Genomic DNA, 22,722 nt, shown 5'->3' with positions numbered 1-22,722 from the left:
TGTAATTTATATCTTTTGCAGCTAAACTAAGATTATGGGACGACAAAACAGTTTTGCAGAATTTATATGAATTCCCTGAGAGGATGTGTGGTGAAAAGACAAAACCAGCAGCACTGGAAAAAAAAGAAAGGAAAAACACAATGCTATGTCTGAGCTGATTTCATATAGTAATTATGACATCTTGGGACTGTTTGAATATAATAATACTTCTAAAGTTTTTTTACATTTTGATGTCTTTAAATAAATATTTTTTGCCAATAAAATTATCTTCCTGAAGGCATCGAGCTCGGAAATGCTCGATTCATTATGATTACACCAAAAGTGTGAGAGATGCTTACATTGCACAGCCAGCTGAAGAGACATGTTGGTCATGCCGACCACATTCGCCGAGATGCAGGTGAGGACGAAGCCATTGTCATCCCGGCTTACGTTCACAAGAGTGAGATTGATGGAGTGAATGTTTGGCCAATAGACGTTTGACTAGAGGGCAGAGGGGGAAAAAATGCACAATAGAATAAAAGGGTTATTGTGATACATTTATGTGAGCTCTATGAGCATGTATCAAGTGAGTGGCCATCACCTGGTGTGTGTTGATAGAGTGAAGTCCTTTCACGGTCCAGTCCACATCAGGTAATGGAGAACCTGAACCGTTACAGCTGACGGTGATGTTGTCTCCCTCCATCACCGTTAGGTTACTGTGAGTTACGCTGATGTCGGGGAGGTCTGCATTAGAAAGATGACATGATCGAGCACAGTGTTAGGATTCTTAGAAGAATAATCTATAAGCTCTGGATTTGAGGATTTGGGGTTGGCGATTAAATATACAATGAATTCTCAGTTGGTAATAGTTCTAACTTTCAGAGTTTCATTCAAAGTTGATGCACCAACAGGACGAAAACTCAATTTGTACCCAATCTCAGAGAGAAAATGTAACTAGACTGTTTCAAAGGTGCATGCTTTAGGGAACTTTCACATATGCAGTGTTTGTTTACTGTGTTTCCCCCATTGTGTGGTATATTTGGGCAGGTGAAAACACAGCAATCACACACAGGCCAAAAACTATGAGTTTTCTTTCCAAGAGAAGGCTAGTACAGCTCAGTTCCAACGTTAAAGCAACTTGACTCTGAATCACCACCAGTGTGGGAAAGGAACCAATTTTCTTGTGTATTTTTGGGCTGTAAGTGAATTTTTTTGCATAGAAGTTGCTAAACTGAACTGTGAGGTGCAAACCAAAATATAGATCTGCTGCACTGAAGAAATGTCGAGTGTCCTGAATATTTGGCAATGAAAACAAAGAGAATTTAAAAGCTGGAGTGAGTAAACAAGATGGTTCAAACTATCTATTTATGTAATTATCTTATTATTCCATACTTTGTGTGCATGGATGATTTTGTGATTTTCTATCGCCATTTGGCAAAGCATCAGTAATCTGCATCGTGCTCAGTCTTGTACAACCCTTAAGCAGTTTCTGTGTTTTTGCTTTGTTTAATTATATTCAGTGTAAAACGAAACTAAAACCAAAGAGTAAACAAGGAAAAAGTATTTATTTCTCTATGATTCAGATTTGGAACATTGACAAATAGAAAGCGGCCTGAAATATAAGCTAGTGTACTGCAAAGACACATCCATCTATCCATCAATCCATTTTCTACACCGCTTATTCTACACTGGCTCTCTGTAGAGGCTGGAGCCTATCCCGGGGAACTAGGGGCACTAGAAGGCATAAATCCTAGACTGAAGCCAACTGATCACAGGGCAAAATCACACACACTCACACCACAAACAACTTTAGAAATACTGATCAGTCTACAACACGTCTTTGGACTGGGGATGTAAAACTGGAGTACTCGAAGGAAGAGAGAAATTCGGGGAGAACATACGGCGAGAAAGTGAAAATTCCATGCACGCCAGGGGGTGGCAGGATTTGAAACCCCATCCCCGAGGTGCAAGGCAAACAAAGATGTAAACTGGAGTGAATAGCTGTGATAGTTTTATGGTGATTATGGTTATGTACCAGAGAGATAAAACGATTGTATACATCTTATAACATTACATGGCATAGATTAAATATTACATACAGTGATCTCTCTATTTTGTTCATTAATATTGTACTGTATTTTGTGCAAATGCCTTCAGCTGTTGGATATTGTGCTGTACTGTATTGTATTGTATCATATTGTATAGTACTGTATTGTATCATCATGTATTGCATTGTATAGATTAGTAGTTCAATATGTACTATTAAATTGCAGTGTATTGTATCATAATGTACTGCATTGTACTGTATTGTATAATTATGACAAATTTTGGTCACCTTAGTTAAGACCTCCACTTAAAACTGTCTGAGCATTATGTCTCAATAATACACATTTGGTACTGTCCAGTAGACAGAAGCTTAACATCGAACCAAGCAAGAACAAATCAACCCTTTTCCACGTTGTGTACAAAGCGACTCATTTTCACTATACAGTTTACATTTTCCTTTTTATCACAGCAACTGCAGTAACAGCTTGCTGACTATTAAAGGTTCTCATAAGGAATTTATACCACAGTGAGCGATGTTCATTGAACGCAGGCGGATCTTGTTGGCGCCGGTCTTGCAGTAGAGCTGCTGGGTGTGTAAACCTGCTTCCCCTTTCTGCTGCCACAGCTGGATCCAGCGAATCTCACAGCCACAGCTGAACACAATCCCCTCCAGTCGTCTGCATATGGTCAGGTCAAACAAAGAATAGATAGAAGACATTGTTATTTACTGTATTATGGTCATAGTGTGTAACATGTTACACAAGTAAGTCATTAAATTATCTTTGGGGAGTGCTGTTATACAAAACTATCAATGTGATTTTTTAATGCAGCTCAGTATTTCTAAATACATTTCGTCTTGCAGAAAACTTTGTTGAATAACACATTTATTTTTATTATTATTGTTATTATATTGCCAGAACCCTGTTATAAACACCTTCAGCCCTTCTTCAACAGGGCTGTGACATGAAATAATCCAACACACACATAAAAGTTATGTCTTCTTTTAAAAAAATGTCACTCAACAATGACTTGTTTTGAAATTGCCCAAATCTAGAGACTCTGAATTCTTTTGATTTTATGCACAAGCAATAATAGAGAACAAAACCATTTCATTTTTGGCTTAGAAGTCAACACACCAAGTTTGAAAAGCAGGAGAGAGAATCATTTGAAAAGAACGAAAAAGAGGTCTGGACACTAATTCAGTTCCCTTTTATGATTTTGATATTACAGTCACAACAGATCAGTAAACATAAATGCTTTCTTTATTTTCCTGGTTTTGGGTCACTTTATGATTTGCAACATACCATTATCATTCATTCTGCTCTGTCCAATATTCTATTGTATACCAATAAGAGTCATTTTATTCAATAAAGCATATAGAAAAAGTAAACAAGTATTTGGACAGTCACTATACATCAACAATTACTGACCTAGAAATGATCATTATCACAATAGCAGAATTCAACATTGTGACTTTCAGAATCAAGAGATTCTACAAACTGAACTGTATATCATTATACATTGGCTTTCATCTCAGCATGATGCCCTTCCAGTAATCTCTATGTTTGGGACTGAAAACAGTACTTCACTATATTTTTTCAAGCCCTCCATCATTTTGCAAACCCTTTCATGCAATCTGAATGAATCTGTAGTGTGCCATTTGCTTGATTTAGCCTTCTGCCATAGTCTAAAAAACCTAGGCTTTGAAGTGAGCTCACAGGTTTCAGTACATTTTCCTTTTGTCCTTTTTTTGCAACCACCTCAGCAACTCGTCAGGAACAGCACTGCATTCACAGGATCAGATTAACATTTTTGCCCCTTCAGTTTGGAGCTGGGAATAAGAAAATGAGGCATAATTTGGAATAAAAGAAAGGTAAAGGATGAAAAGAGATGACTGGACCAGACAAAAGATGGTGAAATTACAACAATCAATCATCTGTCTGCACAATAAATCCGTTTTATTTGAAGCACAGCAGGGTAATCCTTTTGTGTGCTAGCAATTCTTGGTTAGGCATGATTCACAAAACAGGGCCACAAAATAAATAAATTAACAAATAAATTAAATAAAGAAGCCAATAAAATTCCTCTTCATTTAAAGACAAATGAAGAAACAATAGGTACACACAGTGTTCAATAAAAAAATTAACACGGGTCTTCCAAGGATAACTCCTTTGCTTCTCAGCCCAAGGACCCAGGAATAGATAACTGCATTGAATGACATGTTGTGCTGGGCAAGTCATATTTTTTCTGTGACCATTTTTTTGGCGACATGCCCAAGTATAACAGGAGTAATACTGAGAAATGATTTTTCTGGCACTGCTCCATGCTTTAAGCTAAAGGCGCAGACCAGGACAATAGCAATGTGGTGATATATATTCAGTACATTGTGCACATAATGTGCACTCGCTGACCACACCTGTATATCTGCACAGTCATGCAATTATTCAACCAACCAATCATGTGGCTGCAGCAAAATGCATTAAATCATACATATGCAGGTCAGTTACTGTTCACATCAAATATCAGAATGAAAAAAAATCGGTGATCTGAATAACTTTGAAAGTGACATGGTTACTAATAATAAATGGACCTGTTTTCGTATTCCAGAAACTGTTTTCATGCATATTAGTCATTACATTTTACACAGAATGGTGCAAAATTACAGGATTTTTGCTGGGGGAAAATACCCAAATATTTCAAACTGAAGTGAGACTACTGTAGCGTGACCTAAATAACCACTCTTTACAAGCATGGTGAGTAGGGAAAAAAAACAGTGGGTTCCACTCATGTCAGTTGAGAACAATAATCCGAGGCAACAGTGGGTATAAACCAGGACAGTTAAAGATTGGGAAAATGTTCCTTGTCTATATTCTATTTTAGGGTGCTATCTCAGGCCCCGTTTTACCCTGCGCATATTTTTCATAAATAATATATCTTATAAACTCTCACAAACACTAAACACATTGGTCCCTCTTTTGTGTAGCATTTGGACTTGGCTACTGAACCGCCTAGAGTGAGCTCAAGTATTCTGATGGCAGTATTAGCTATTGGGGCGCATCATCAAATCCTGCAGATGTGAATGTGCATATAGTTCCTAAGAGCTTACAGCACTGACAGGGCCTCTTCTGTCAGGAAAGATAAAGTGGACTGTGCTGGATTCAGGTGGGGCTAAGAGTGCAGGTGGGCACTTTATCAGCGATCCTCATGCTGAGCTTCACTGAAATAATTACAAACAAACTGCAACACCCACCTGGTAAATAAGCCTAATTCACTGTGACTGATGGCGGCTGTAGGTTAGACGAAAAAAAAAAAAAAAACCTCAATCCTGCTTTCAACATTTTACAGAGAATGCTAAATCTAGGCTGGCAAGCTTTTCACAAGAATGACATATTTTCAAACTGGAAAAAATATATTGTTGCTCATTTTTAAAAGATGCAAAAGACTGGTCAATTTCAGTGTAAAACACCATCAATAAAGACATTTTATAATGTTTATAATTAGCTCTGAGGAAATGGCGGTCTGGAGTTTTAGAAGGTTTTTGTTAACATCTCCAGTTGTTAAAATTGTATTTTACAATGTCCTGATAATGTAAAGGCAACCTGTAGCATATAGAATACATTATGTGGAAAAACCTTGCATTTCCAGACCTAAGCAGCAGTGATTATTATTAAATTAATTTAGTAGGTATTCGTTCATATAATCTGCCCTTATGTTTAGCGTTTATCATACCTTTTTTTTTTTCCGTATTAAACATTGTATTGCAGATTTAGTTTCCTTTTTATTGTAATAATAACCACCCTTCTTGAAAGGTTTTCCAAAAGATTTCCTTTTAGATCTGTGCTCATTCAGCCACAAGAGCATTAGTGGGTTCAGCCAGTGATGTCTTTTGAGGAGGTCTGGGGTGCAGTCCGCAGTCCACTGGGGTTGAGGTCAGAGCAAATTGAGTTCTTCCAATCCAAACTTGACAATGCTCGTTATGTGCGGAGAGGTATTGCCATGCTAGGCTTTTTGGTTCCCGTGAAGTTAAATTATATATGATTTATTTATGTGTGGACTGACTGACTGACTGACTGACTGACTGACTGACTGATTATCTATCTATCTATCTATCTATCTATCTATCTATCTATCTATCTATCTATCTATCTATCTATCTATCTAGAATCTGTAAAAGGCATTTAGTTTTATATAGATTTTTTTTTTTAGCAAATAATGATGAATTTTACATATGCTGGAACAAATAATTCTGCTACAATACTATTTCACATCTCTTTTTTAAATGGTGTTCTTTGCTAGTTGGATATTTCTTTCTGACCTTGCTATCCAGATTATCCCAGAGCTTTTCAATAGGATTTAGCAGTGACAGGCCATTCTATGATAGATAACACTCCAGCTGACTATTTGCTTTCTAAATAATGCTTACAGTGCTTGGACGACTGCTCTGGGTCATTGTCTTGTTGTATGTTGAAATTATTTTCACTTAGCTGCAGTCCAGAAGGAATTGCATGGCACAGAATTATGGAATGATAGCCATGTTGGTCCAGTATTCCTTTCACCCAGAATAAGTCTCCAACCTTCTCTGCTCAAAAACAACCCTAGACCATTAAGCTTCCACCTCCATGTTTGACTGTGGGTGTGAGGCAGTCTGCTAACATCTTCTCTCCTGTTCTCCATCTTATATAAGTTTTTCTGTTAGAGCTAAAAATGTCAGATATGGACTATTCAGTTTTTGCATGTCTCAAAAACGATAAAAGATTCCAAAACTAAGCTGTACGGTCTTTCCAAGCTACACTGCACACACACACATATATACAAAAAAAAAATATATATATATATATATATATATATATATATATATATATATATATATATATATATATATATACATGTGTGTGTGTGTGTGTGTGTGTGTGTGTGTGTGTGTGTAAATACTTATATTTATATCAATAAAAGAAAAATGTAACTGTCTAACAGCCCCCTGAACCTTTTAAAAAATGTTTATTGATTTACTTCATGCAAATGATACCAAGAAACGAATATTCCCACACTTGTACATTACTAAACTTTTGAACATGTTGATCTGCATTAACATTGTACCTAGCGTAGATCAGATTGTTCTAGAAATGTGGCTGTAGAGTGTTTGAAACTGTTTGAGTAAACAAGCCATTGTGTATTTAATATGGGCTAGACATGGTATCGGCCAAGCCTATAGGAAAGCATCCAATGCTCCTAAGCTGTTTAAATTATAGAAACTTATAAATAAATAAATAAATAAATAAATAAGAAACTTTGGTCAGGTTATAGAAGGTTGTGTAAACATTAATGCAAGGTTTTGTGAATTGTGAACAAACAAAGGTATTTGTTAGCATGAAGCATCTGTCACAAGTAAGAGCACTGCATGTTTGTGAACACTGAGGAAGTAAACCAAAAAAGCAATTTTTAATCCTTATTTTAGGTGTATTTTTAAGATGTGTAAAAAGATAATAAGAACAATTACATTTAAATGTTTTTTTGTATTCTTTTAACCATTACATTTGAAAGCACCACTATTTTTATTATTATATTATAATTATTATGATGTATGTAAACACTGTGTATAAATAATACAATAAATAAGGCAGAATTAGAAGTATATAATAATAGCTAATTAGAAAAATAGTAATTGGTGTAGTACACATTTGCAATTGTGATATAAAAAATATATAGCGCGTCGGATTTCTGCAGTGTGGACATCACTGAAATTTTGATCCTGGCTAGCGCCCTGAATACAAAGATGATTTTTGCTAATCATTATGTTCTGCCTGGCTGGCATGAGAATGTTAATTCACCAGGAGCTGTATTGTCTTACTAATTCCGGCATGGCACGATGACAGCACCTCCCTCAATGCTCTAAGAACAAACTGCATGCTTTATTTAACCACAGAGTGCACAAATATTCATGACAAACAAGAAAATGAGGTCAGGCTCTCAGCAGACAAAACCAATACATCTCACTGCCATGTCTTAATTAAGTAGCTCAAATGCTTCGCTTGCTTATGGCCGTGTGTTGAAGCTCAGAGATTTGACGCAAATACACATTTATATGGGTGAGCTATAGTGCTGATGGTGCTTGTACAACCAGCAAATTACCTGCGTTGTAATGATGCACAGTAAATTGCCCTTAATCAGTAAACGGTCGGGCTAGAAATGTGAGGATGACCACTGCATTATGACTAAGGAAATAATAGGAAATTAACAACAGACTGAAGCGCTGTCTGTGTCTGCAGTAAGGCTGCCGCCATTAATCGCAGACAGCAATTGAAACTGCAGTTTTGCCCTATGTTGTAAGTTAATGGAGGGACTTTTATCCAGACATATGGTCGCCACCATAAAATCGAGCATCCCTAATTGGAGAAGGCACCATTATCAAAAGCTACACAATCACAGTAATTTGTGCCGCATGTGCTGCTTCATGACCTCCGATATCTGTCTCGAATGTTCTGCAAAAATATGACACATCACAGGTTTACACAGCCTGACCAAATCACAGGATCTTCCAAGGACTACATGGTGACTGTGAAGTCAAAAGTGCTAATCATTGCAAATTCCACCAACTGTTTTACTAACCATAGTTGTGTTAAGTTTCTTACAATAGTGCATGAGAAAGACAGTGGACTAAACCAAAATAATAACCTAATTATATATAATAAATTGTATAGTAAGTAATAATAATAATAATAATAATAATAATAATAATAATAAAACACAAGTCACAATATTAAAGAACTTACAGTTCTACCAGCTGAAGGTTCTTGAAGAGCTGCCAGGAAAGAGTTGTAAGTGGGTTTTTGGACAGATTTCTGTAAGACAAGATAAGACGACAACATTAATAACAGTGTACCAATTCAAAACTATTCACATGTCCATGACCAGTGGAGGTATTGTTGTAGGGCTTCATTTAATTTTTCTCTTTAATGTAATCATGCAACAACTACCAAACAGGAATTTGATAATAATAATTGATAATAAGGGCTTCCTCTGAGACACACAAACTAACCACATTTTTTCTTTACATGTCCCCTACTGCACTAAAAATAGCTAAGGACGGAACAATCTACCATATTTTCTTATTAAAGCTTTAAAATGTTTCATGCTACAGTTTTAGTCCAAGTGTTACTAAAGGAGTTAACAAAAGCCAGGCAGCCTTTATGCAACAGGAAGTCAGGGAGAGGCTCCATTGCTGCCAAAAAGAGCTGAGAGAAAAGGAACACAGCTGCGAGGGACGAAGCCGCGCCGCCAACTCAATAAGGAGAACTCAAGCGCTTCGCAGTCGCAAATTCAAGAGGCAATCAAAGGCTAGGGGTTATAAAAGCCAAAAAGCTGGCCAGGGACTCATAAATAGCTTCTAACCAATGACATTGGGGTCATGCTTTGTGTAAAGGGGCATTAGCAAATGGATGTCCATGAAACAGAGTAAAAGTGTCTCCCATGAAGAAAATTTTTTGTTATTAACCTGTTTATTTATGCCCGCTGGACCATGGATTATCGGATAGAAAGCTATGAATGACATTTCCGGTTCATGCTTTTCACAGATGCTTTTCACCTGTAATCTTCAACCAACTGTCCAAATAGTTAAGAACTAATGTTTCCTTATTTGTATAGTTTCCTTATGCTGCTGCTGCTGCTGATTTTCAGGTTACCGTGAAAACCCTAAATATCTGACTTCAAACTGGGAAGTCATGTTGTGATTCCTTCATATAAATTAATGAGTAGCTTCTTGTAAGGCCACTGACATTATTAGATTTCATTTTTATATTCAAACGTTTTTGGATCAATTCGAATGAGTGAATATTATTTGATTCCTATTAAGATTGGTTTGGTGCAAGAATTCTGATCAGTGCATCAAGAAAAAAAATAAAAATGTAATTTCCTTACCTAAAAACCAAAAGATAATACTTGAGTACAGTATTAAAACAGTAAAAAAAAAACTCACCACTACAGAACAAGCAAAAAAAAAATCTTTGTAATAATCCATTGAATAAAACGTGTTTTCCTCCTGCAAATACAACAGCGTACATGTTTCTATCTAACAGACAGGCCTGTCGGCAACATGCAATTATGTGATTAATGCTATTAAATCCAGCACATGATGCTAATTGTTCTTCGTCCCGTTGGTCAGCTAAATCCAAACTTATTCATGTACCACTGTAATGGCTGTCCGATGCTGACAGGCGGTCCAGAGGCAGTGGGATGGTTTGTGCATGTGTATATATTAGTTCATCATATCGGAAGTGATTCTGTATAGTACCATGGAGGTTGAGGAAGGAAGAGGCGGCAAGGCCGCCTTTAGAGAGCCTATTTTGACTACATGACCGTCTCATTTTCAGGGTCGTTGAGAACTCTTACGAGTTTTATAACAAGCACAGCTCGCTGCTGAGACCCGTCTCCATAGCAACAGGCTCAGCCGATGCAAGCTGATGCAGTGGGAGGAGTTTGCCTGGTTCTGTGCTGGTCTCTGGTGTCATCACCCCCTACACATACACATGCACACATACACTTTCTCACTCCAGAGGAAGTCTGGGTTGTACCTTTTTATGTATTCTGATGTATTTTAATGCTATGATTCTGAACACGTGAATTTCTTACATGGGGTTAATCAAACCATGTTACATAAATCCCAACATGCAATTGATATTTTTATGCATTAGATTTTTTAGAACCTGCTGGAAAGGAAATAGGTATCAACAAGTGGTCACTCATGGTGAGATTATTCCATGGTTAGTGTGATTCAGCCTCATAGTCAAATACACACTGCATCCAAAGTTAAAAATATATAAATATATGGCTACAACAGAACACAAAACCAACAAGCTATGGAGATGTCAGTTTCCTTTCTTTCCAGTCATCTCATTACACCCACATTGTGTAACAAGTAGCCTTTTATTTAGTTTGGCCAACTGAATCAGCACCTTTCAGAGCTCAAGGCTAGTCCGTCAGAGCAAAGAAGGTGACTAAGCAGTGAGAATCATCCGCAGTGCATTCCTGAGCCCAAAGCTAGCAGCTCAGCCAAGTGAAGGAAACATCAGGACTGTAATCAGACAATTGCCTGGTGATATGAATATTTTATTACAGGGCTGAGAGCCTTGGTCTCGACAGATGTGAAGCCCATGGTATTTACAGAATTTCTTCTCCTAGAGAGATTCAAGTATCCCTACCGAGCATTAACACTGAGGAAAAAAAATCTTCAGTCTTGTCTCGTTTTTGGTTTATTTGTCCAAATCACCTACATATTTAAGGCGAAGCTATTTATAAAGGTCACCTCTCACCAGCATAAAGAAAAATGTCAACAAAAAAAAAGGAAAGAAAATGAATAATTTGCTAGATGAAAGTTAATATATTAAGAAATAAATTAATCTGTCATCTGATGTGAAGAACCAGTGTGAATTTAGGGACTGTGTGGCAAAGGGATAATAGGATAATCGGGTCAGAGGTCTCCGAGTCTAAATGCTACCAACCTGTTTCTCTTGCTTTTGGGTTACTAATTAAGGCGTATTTAGGCACTGAGGATTTCAAAAGAAGAGGCCTTATTACAGCGGCTCATATTATGATTTGCATTCAATTCCCTATTCAACATAGAGAACTCGTTTGAAAAAAAGAAAGAAAGAAATATTAGAAATAATTGTAGAGAGTCCATTTTAGTCATTTTGTTTAACAGATTCACTGCATGGTAATTTGCAGCAGCTACTGGAACACTCGAGACAACAGCTTTAATATGGAGCTTGAGTAGGCACAAAAATATGCTTTATTCTTGTAATCATTGCCTCATTATTGAGCACTGGTGTGGAGTAGAACAGAGGGAGCCATTAATCCCCACGTGCTATAGGAGAACTATAGGAAGTCAGAGGGAATAGTATTGTACAGCAGCTGTTTGCTTTACTGACTCAATATACTTGACTCAGAGGAAGGAACACTTTGGTATTTCTCTGTACTCAGAGCTACATGTGTCAGCTAGGGACATCTGTTGATCCAGTGATAATTATAGAAAATAGAAGTGAATTATTGAATGCTTCTGGGTAAGGGGATGGATGGATGGAAGGACGGATGACCCGAGAAAACATACAATAAATGCTGAGCAACTGCACAGTTCTGATGTTCTTTTTCTGCCTGAAATGTTCAGCAGTTGTGACTCACCTTCTGAATACATAGAGAAATCAGTCTACCCTTAAATCTCACTTTTTTGTCAGTAGATAATCATGTCTGCATACCTTCGATTTGTACCCATGAGCTGCAGCTCTAAGCATAAAGTCTGGCCTCTGCTCATCTGATTCACACACTACAACAGACAATGTAATCTTAGCAAGTAAAAAATATCTTGAATATACTCAAATATGTCCAGTATTACTAAACCAAATATAAGATCACTAAACCTATTTCTGGATATTATGACTCATTCCAGGCTTGTAGATTTCTTATTTTATTGGCATATAAGTTTGCTTCTTTCTAGAAATAATTGCTTAAAATGAGCAAAACGATCGGCCATTAAAACAAGGCTATTTCAAGATTCAAATGAGTACAAATGGCTTGAAATGGCTGTAATCATATTATAGGAAATACTAAATGCATTTGACTGTTTTTCAAATATATCCACTTGCTTAAATGACATTTCGTTTTTGCAGTACAATATTCTCATCCTAAACATCCCTTCAGTATACTTAATACCATCTGCTATTACACTTTTACACCTCAATACTGCAGTGATCACAATTCCCCTATCCAGTATCAGCCTGCACACAATTAAAAAAGCTTAGAGCACCTGATCAACATTTTCTAAAATTCTCACTTGACCCATTGTGTGAGCTTGCATCTCTCAGTGCTCAAACTTGCTGACTAATTTAAGAAAAATTTCAAGAAAAATTCTTAAAATGTTTCAGCCAGTGTACATAACAACTCTAGAGACCTACAACTATGCTGAAAACTGAGAGCAAAGACAAAGGAATATGGATAGTAAGGCCATGTTTGTTAACATAGAATCATTTGTGAGTTGCATAAATGTCTTTCCTAGACCTAGAAATGCATAGTTGCTATTAATTTTTTCTTTCTTTTTAATAATTGTCCTATTCCTGTTTCATAAGGTGTTGGTGTTCATTAAAAATGTGGATGTGGCCCACAGATTGCATGTCGGTTTTTATTATTTATATCATTGGAAAAAGTTTTGTCATGTCGCTCTCACTCAGTGGTGGACGAAGTACACAAACCATGTACAGTTCTTGAGTAAAAGTAGAGATACACTAGGCAAAATATTACTTCAGTTAAAGTAAAAGTGCTCCCTTTAAACTCAAATATACTCAAGTATTCACATTACTATGCATTATTATGACTATAATGTTCCTATTATCATTTTTGTCACAAGACTCTCACTTAATCAACTCAATTTATGTAAAAAGACTCTAATGTTACTCTTAGCACACCAGTCTACTAATAAAATGATATTGATGAGTCAAACGCTGATTGATATCTATTAAAATTATCATAAGGCCAAAACTTTTTTTCCTACTACTAAAAAGAAATTACGTAAATAAGGCCATGGGTGTTGTGGCAAGTTAGAGTCAGGAGTTTCTTCCATTATTTATTCCTCTGCTTGCTGTTGTTTTAAAAACTCTTTACCCTGATTGGTGGCTTGCTGCTTGCTTGACAAGTTACGTTTTTATCCAATCATAAATTAAAAGGAACAACCGATTTCACAAAATGTAGCTGAGTAGAAAGTGAGATATTTGACTGAGATGTAGTGAAGTTAAAGTAAAAGTCTCCCCAAATGGAAACAACTGAAGTATGTGGAAAATCTACTTAAGTACAATAACGAATTACATTTACTTCGTTGCTGTCCACCACTTTTCTCACCTGTCCACTATCAAACCTGAAACAGTCTACAAACCAACTGATCGTCATATTGTCCAAGTCTAGCTTCAGTACGGTTGTACAGTGTGATAGATGTCAGCAGGAATGACATCCTCATGCACTCTTTCCTATCATCTTTACTAGAAGGTACTCCACAAACTGACAAGTATGCCCTCGAGGAAGTGGAGATATTATCTGTAATAGTTATCAATCTGGACACCATTTTCAACTCTACCAACACTTCCAAAAGCTTTTGCCTTATTGATGAGTTTATCTAGCCTGTTAGCCTCTGTCATTTTTATTGCACTTTTCTGGCAGTCCAGAGCATAGGAAATGACACTCCTGGCACCCTAAATTCAAGTAATTGCACGTTTAAATCATGACAATGCCACAGGTATGTCTCGATGGAGGTCTAAGAAAGCATAAACAGCTCTGACAGTATAGTGTACCTATAGAATAAGAGAATAGGAAAACTAAACAAAGCAAATTTTAATTTAATTGAAGAGCAAAGGACAAAAAAAGTGAGATATATATATATATATATATATATATATATATATATATATATATATATATATATATATATATATTTTTTTTTTTTACATTTAATTAATTGACAGCTTTCACATCTGCCCAGTAATTATATGGTGAATATCCAGCATGTCTAGTGCTGTAAGAAACTGATACTTGCTACAATGTTATTTATAAGACAAGTGGTAAAAATTCATGCTTTTTTTTTTGGTCTTGGATGATTTTATATAATGTGATAAACCTTCAGTGCTGAGTTAAAAACATAAAAATTAAAAGAAGACATACCTTAATATAGTGAGACATATTTTGGCATTTCTATTAAAATATTATAATGGAAAATCAGAATAAGGTAGGACTTGATCCTAAATCTGTTATTGGCAACAGCTTCTAAATATCTACTGGAAGAAGTAATTTACTTTTTGCAGCAATGTTGCTAAATTCTGGACAATCCTTTAGGAAAATGTTCTTCAAATTCCCAAGATTAGGTTTATCCTTTAGTTAGGGTTAGGTTTAGGTTCAGGACTTCAAGTCAGGAGACATTGTCGATCCTATGGAAGGCCTTCTTCGGTTATTTTGGATATATATATTTGGGGCCACTGTCCCCAATATCTTGGCTAAAATAATGACTTTTCTGTATTTTTTACTATTAACAATGAAAATATCCTAAGTATAAAAGAACAATTATAATGTAGTAAACAAAAATGTATTAAACAACCCAGAATATGTTTTATATTTTCAATTATTCAAAGTAGTCAGGTGGCCGAGAAGTGCAAAACACATTAACAAATTAGAAAACACTAACAAATCCGAAAACAAAACAACAATTGCAAAAACGAAATAACAATCTGAAAACAAAATAACAAATCTAAAAACAAAATAACAAATGCAAAAACAAATGAACAAATCCAAAAAGAAAATAACAAATCCGCAAACACATTAACAAATCCGAAAACACATCAATTCAGACAAATCGGAAAAGGTAGGTATAGTTTGTGATTGCAACACTTACCGTTCATTGGACGAGACACCTATTAATCAAGATATACAGGAAATGAAATCTTATAACTTTGTTTCTTGTACATATGTAAAAATCTCTGTTTACTTTAAACTATTTTTTATTTTGATTAGTGCACCTTTAAATATAAGAAAATAACAGAACTAAACACTAGCAAGCAAAGAGAAACTGTTGTACTTCCTGTATATCTTGAATGACAGGTGTCTTTGTCCAATGATCGGTAAGTGTTCCATTTGCAAACTATACCTACCTTTTCCGGTTTGTGTGAATTGTTGCACGAATAAGAGGGGGGAAAATAGATAAATAAACAAAATTTAAAAAATAAACAGGGCTATTGTTTATTCTGTAAATCATATTGGTATATAAAGGACTAAAAAATCATTGCATTATTCTTTTTAATCACTTTAAGTGCTTTTGTGAAAGAAATGTGTCCCATTAGAAGTATATTATTAACAAGAAAGTCGTCAAGAAAGTCGACAAAGATAATGTCCTTCACAGTGAAATTTCTTCGATGGGGAACCTTTGGATAAAGCCAGTTATGAATATCAGACCATCTGAAGTACAACATTCTGCGGCAGGAGAAAGTTGGAACGTATGTGTAAAAGTGTACAAACTAATCTTTATGATATACTGCAGCATCTCTAACATCACTGTATATGAATGTCCTTCCTCAAAGTAGATTAAATTAATTCCATTTTCTCCTTCCTTCCAATGTTTACTTCTGTTATTTTCTCTAGGTGCACTAATCTAAATAAAAAATAGTTTAAAGTAAACGGAGAACTTTACACATGTACAAGAAACAAAGTTATAAGATTTCATACTTCCTGTATATCTTGACAGGTGTCTTGTCCAGTGATCGGTAAGTGTTTCATTCACAAACTATATCTACCTTTTCCGGTTTGTCTGAATTGTCGTTGTGTTTTCGGATTCGTTATTTTGTTTTTGGATTTGTTAATTTGTTTTTGCATTTGTTAATTTGTTTTCTGATTTGATAATGTGTTTTGCACTTCTCGGTCACCGTAAAGTAGCCCTCATTTGCTTTAATTATATTTTGGACAATTTTTATGTTCTCTCAGTCAGCCCCATGAGTTAGTCACTTGGCTGCTTTTTCTTTACACTTCAATCCAACTAATCCCAAACCATCTCAAATGGATTTAGAGCAGGTGATTGTGGAGGCCATCTCCTCTGGTGCAGCACTTCATCGCATTCCTTCTTGAACAAATTGCTTCTAAATAAACTAGAGGTATGATTTGAGACATTGTCCTGTCAGAAAACAAATTATGGTCACACTAAGTGCAAACCAAATAAAATGGCATGTTACTGCTGGTAGTCATGCTGGTTAAAAGTGCCCTCAATTTTGACTAAATCACCAACAGTGTCACCAGCAAAGCACATCACACCTCATCTTCCATGCCTCCCAGTGGGAACCACACATTCAGGAACCATCTATTCACCCTCTGTATGTCTAGCAAAGATATAGCAGTTAGAACCAAACATTCCTTTGCTGCAATTTGACCAAGAAGGCCTAACTCACACAGTCTACTCTGAAAAATTTTGAAATATGTCTTCAACTTGAACTCAGACAAATATGTGGTTTCTTAAGGGTGGTAGTTGTAATAAACTTATCCTCTGCAGCAAAGGTAGCTCTTGGACAGTACCCATGTTCATCCTAGGGTTTAAGGATTTTGGAGACTGCACTTGGGTATACATTTCAATTTTCTTGATATTTTTCGATTCAGCTGGCCTTAATTTCTTAATGTAATGATAATATCTTCATTCCCTTTATTTGATTGTTTCTTGTCATTATATAGACATGTAAGTAGATGTAGTAGTAATAATAGAGCTATTGACTCTGTTCTCACCTGTTCCTCTGCACAAGACAACTGATAGTCTAAAGCACAAGAAAGAAGAAGGCAAGAAATGTCACACATTAACTCTTGACAAGGCACACCTGTGAATTGGAAACCATTCCAGGTCACTAACAAGAGGAATATAATGAGAGAATGTCATGAGTGTGTCAAGCTGTCAAAGCAAAATGTAGCTACTTTGGACAATCTACAATATAAAACATATTCTGGGTTGTTTAATATGATATTGATTGCTACATAATTCCCTAGTGGTTCGATTGAATGTATTCACTATTAATATGCAATGTAGAAAATAACTTTTTCTCAACATATTTTCTACATGTTCACCATGACACTATTCAGATTTTATTCCCATTGTTTCCTAAAAACGTGGTTACCTATATCTACTATAGCTACTATTATAGACCTCATATATAAGAGAAATGAAACTGTCACAGAAAAGCAAAATTCTACAGGTAAGTAAATCATGTCAGATTGCACTTAGACTTGATAAGTGAGATCCCACATCTTCATGATGAGCTGCATTATCTAACAGTTATTATTCAAACAAATAGTTGTTAGATATGCTGCAATCTATTAGCACTTAATAGATGTTTATTCGGTCATGCATACTAATAGGATCTTAGAAGTATTAAAGAAGAGTCCCTTTGATCCATGCTAAGGACAATGACTACCCTGCATTTGCATGCCAAATAGGGAGGGGGAAAAAAGAAGACCCTGCCTGGGTGCCACAGTAAGAGCCATGACCGTTACACTGTGGATTTCAACAACCTGATGCAATACCACTCCTTGTGCCATCTGTGCTGTCCTATTTTAACTAACTGTCTACTATATTATTCAGCCTTTATGTCTGCCCATATTGACTATATAGAGTATGTAGCCTGTGTTAAATATAAAATATATTCTGTACTGTGCAAAAAGTCTAGGCATGCTGAAAGGTCATAGAAAGGCTGTAAAGCAAAATTGCCTTCAAAATAATGAAACCGAATCATTTCTAGATAAAAAAAATTCTATAAAGAGCAATAAACATCAGTAAACTAAACAGTCAACATCATTTGTGACAAGGCTTAGTCTTTAAAAATGCATCCGTATTCTTAATTTCTGCAGTTTTATTTCCCAAGAAACTTTTCTCTTTTTTTTTTAGAATCTTGGAGAATCTGCAACAAATCTTGCAACAATCTGCAACAATTATTTTGCTGCTGCATTTATTTTTATTCTTGCAGGTAAGATGGTTATTTTTATTTATTTACTGAAATTCAAATAGTTTTCTTTTGCATTTCATTTTGGTTGGGAAATTGCTGTTATAATAATAATAATAATAAGTCATAACTTCATATATACTTTTGCATAGTATAAATATTATACTTTATACCATATCACATTGCTGTTGAATTCTTTAATGTGTTTTACTCTACTTCTCATATACTTACATATACTACATATACTACATATACTACTCATATACGTCCAACATACTTGTTCAAATATGTCTAGCTTTTCCATAGTAAAAATTCATAAACAAGAATGTATGCTTATAGCAAACGCATTAAAAAAAATCCCAATATTAAACATATTAGCAAAATATGCTATTTATCAATGGAAAAAAAATGTGTAATTGTCGCGTTAGTAAGGGATTACTTTAGGAGACATCTATTTAACATTAATGGAATCTCCAGTGTCAGCACTGTCATTGGGTTCAATTTCAATTGCCAATTGAAGCTTTCTGGTTTCACTCTAATGACAAGCTGCACATATCTGTCCTTAAAAAGATACATAGACAGACAGATATACACAACTTTATTGTCATTGCATAGCACAGGGCACAGCAACGCAATGCAGTTTAGCATTTGTGCAATCTGACAAGTGCAGATAAATATGTAAATATATGTACAGCAAATAAATATAAAGGCTATGGCTTAAACACAGTGAAAACTGTGCAGAAGCTAATAAGCAAATAAATAATAATAATAATAATAATAACAATAATAATAATAATATGATGCAAGGTGTTTGTAAAGCACAATATGTGTAGAGAATGCGGGATATATATATATATATATATATATATATATATATATATATATATATATATATATATATATATATATAAATGTACAATTTGGAATATGTACATTGTATGACATTGTATGTACATCTGCATAAAATATATAAACAGTGTTTATATAGTGTCCTAACAGTGTATTGGGAAGTCCAGTAAGGTGATGGTTGATGGAAAAAAGCTGGCCCTGAACCTGCTGGTTCTGGTGAATATGTTCCATGTCTCCTTCTTGATGGAATGAGGTAAAATTTGTGACTGGGTTATTAAAATATTGATAATGTTGTGATGATGCTTTCTCATCTTCAAGAGGAGAAAAATAACTGCTGGTGAGGGAATGGATGTTTATAGGTATAAGTTTAAGAAATAATATGAACTACCCTGTCTTCTTGATGAACGATGAGAAGTCTCAAGGCATGTGTTATTTAGACTAATCTGAGTATCAGTGTCAGATTACTGTGTTTCTCAGAGCACAGATAGGGAACAGAAAAACAGGCAAGATTTAAACCAGGAAGTTGACTCAAAGTCCTTACAATGAGAGAAATTACAAGAGACTAACCTATTAAAAAAAGATGGACGCAAAAGGCTAACACACGAACAATTAAAAAAATGGATAGAGACAAAAACTATTATAATATATTATACTGAGTATACTCATATATTATACTTTATACTTTTAAACATTATATTTTCTATTATTATATAATAGATATTATATTATCTATTTCTATTAATATTTACATGTTGTACAGTCAGAAAAAGAAAGCATTTCATTACATGTTGTACTCTGAATAATTGTGTATGTGACAAATAGAATTAGATATGATTTGATTTGATTTGAACGCATGACAATAAGCCAAAACACAATAACATGACAGCGGTTGGCTCTGAGAAGGTAAACTTGTTTCAATGCAACTTTAAATTATGAAAATTTTTTTTCATTTGTTTATTTTGATCATATAATGCTTGTTGATCAATCAGAAATGAATGTCAATGACAAATTGCTATTGTTTAAAGCAATAAAATATTTAACATCTACTTTTTGATAATATTAGCCACTCCACTTCCCAACACATCACCGTTTTCATTATTTACATTGAGAAAAGTAATCTTGTTCTATCTGTACTTGTCCAGGTGTAACAAAACTCATTAGTAAATCTGTTTGTGGATAAAAAAAATACTGCCAAGTGATTTGGAGTCGCTAGTACAGTTCAACAACTTGGCACAGGTTCACGTTAGGATGTACTCAGGCACTTGAAATAATTTCTGTCATGAATGAGAAATTCGTCTGAAAAGATCCCTTTGAACTTAACCTTTGAATGAACCATTTCAAATCGCGGTTCAGATTGTTTCACCCTATTCCGACAACGTGAAACGCAAATGCATCCTTTTGCCCATTCATACTTGATCAGGCAGGGAATTATGTATAAAGCCTCTTCAAACAATTCTCCGTAAGGATATGACTGTGAAGTGATTCACGCAGAGTGAAACTGCCCACACTGAACGACTGACTAAATGTCGTCTTTCTGTCATAACATAAAAGCACAAAAAAATCCTACCAGATAACCTTGGTGAAAGGTAAACAGAAAGCTGAAGATTAATTGCCTATCTACGGTTCAAGGGATGAAAAGATTCCTGCAAAAGGGCTACAGACAAGTTTTAAAAAGCTCTTTGGTGCAGGTGTGGTGCCTCCCATCCTACTGATGCTCCTTTGCCTCTCAAAGCACCTAGGCTGAGTCATACAGCTGTCTATTATTCATAGCTGCAGATATCTGCTTTAAATTAAAAAAGAAAAAAACAACAGCATCACAGGGTAGGTTTGCCATCATGGGTGTAAAAAGTAAAGGAAAAAAGGTACCAAAAGGTTTAAAAGAAGAACAATAAACAATCTTTTGATCAATAATAAGCAATATCTTGATGCCGAGCATAGTGCATTATCTAATGCTCAAGAGTTATTAAATGGGGGGCATATAGTGCTTAAATATTCGGTCTTCTTGTTTTTGTTTTTTAATCATTGCCTATTTACTGTCTCTTTCTTGAGATTGCTAGTTAAAAGATTGTGGTTAATAGTTTAAACAAAAATACTGTATGTATTTTATAAAAAGTATTGACAGCCAAACTAGATGGTGCAAATCAAATAATATTGTAATATTAATTAAGGAGGGGCAGATTACTACAGGTGTAAGTATAGGAGTATAGAAGAAAAAATTAAACATTTCTGCAGTGTATAATAACTAAATTCATTTTTATTGTTTACTTTTATTTTTTTTCATTTTCCTGAAATAACACATATACTTCTTCAAAAAGTGCATATTTATTTATTTATTTATTTGTTTGTTTATTTATTTATTTATTTATTTATTTATTTATTACATACCCACATTTACCAAAGTGTAAACAAGTGATGCTTGGTACACCTAGCATATAGGTACGTGACTGAAACATAAGCTTTATAATAACATTTGCCTGCTGCATGTACAGTACAAATTGTCATATCCATGTGTCCAACAGAACTTCTATAGTATCTACTTTCACATTGAAGCACCGGTCGACTTGTCATTCGGTGTTCGGTTGATATTTGAACAAAAAATCTCAATTTGTGTATAATTTTCTGCAAATTATTTTCTTGCATATTGTTGGGTGATTGTTTAATTTAACTGACCCTGCTTATTATTACACCAAATTATTATTTTACAGAATGCACATATGATTTTGGTTGAAATAGTTTTGATTTATCACAGCCTAGGCAATCTATGATACATGAAGTCACATATGGTAGATGTAATTTTGCTCTTTTCGCTGGAAAATGGCAAGAAATGAGGAGAATTTTCCAAAAGGCACACCGACAAGCAACTTGCTATTCAAATGCTCATTCCTCTGATTGCCTGGCTTTGATGGAACTGGCTTTCAATGATTGCAAAACGGCTGAAAGAGATGAATTTAGGACGTTGGACACCACGATTTGAGATATAATCCTGCCAAGAGATGTTTAAGAAAGATTGAGAGTTGCAGTGTTGGTGGTGGTGGATGGTGGTCGAGGGGTAATGAAACCCTGCAGGGAACAAAGAATAAAAACACTTTCATCATAAATGATCTGCAGCTTTTGGACTCTGGGTAAAATGAAGGATCAACTAAGGTCCTGTTCCTCCAGCTGGTCTCTCCCAGCAGGTCTTCTCCCACTGGCTCCTCCATTTTAAACTCACAGATCAATTCAAGTTTTCGTCTGTTAATATTGCTGCAAAAATAACAGAAGCCTTTAGCTCTTGGTCGCATACGGTCCTAGGGACAAGAATCTGCAGCTGAATTGTTATTTCCCATTGCTTTTTTAGTCTGCACCATCAAAGGCGTTGATT

The 22,722-nt window shown here is 35.2% G+C and overlaps 1 protein-coding gene across 1 annotated transcript in view; it reads right to left on the bottom strand.

Moving 5' to 3' along the window:
- Positions 1–22,722, bottom strand: part of ntrk3b (neurotrophic tyrosine kinase, receptor, type 3b) — a 137,512-nt gene that overhangs the window by 67,712 nt on the left and 47,078 nt on the right. Inside the window, exons 4-7 of the mRNA XM_046858434.1 lie at positions 8,796–8,864; positions 2,548–2,702; positions 581–723; positions 339–480 (exon numbers count right to left, since the gene is read on the bottom strand). Coding sequence (XP_046714390.1) covers positions 339–480; positions 581–723; positions 2,548–2,702; positions 8,796–8,864 — 509 coding nt within the window. The remainder of the gene's footprint in view (positions 1–338; positions 481–580; positions 724–2,547; positions 2,703–8,795; positions 8,865–22,722) is intronic.

Source organism: Silurus meridionalis, chromosome 9, assembly GCF_014805685.1.
Source record: "Silurus meridionalis isolate SWU-2019-XX chromosome 9, ASM1480568v1, whole genome shotgun sequence".
Classification (NCBI taxonomy): domain Eukaryota; kingdom Metazoa; phylum Chordata; class Actinopteri; order Siluriformes; family Siluridae; genus Silurus; species Silurus meridionalis.
This window is presented reverse-complemented; position numbering and strand designations above follow the sequence as displayed.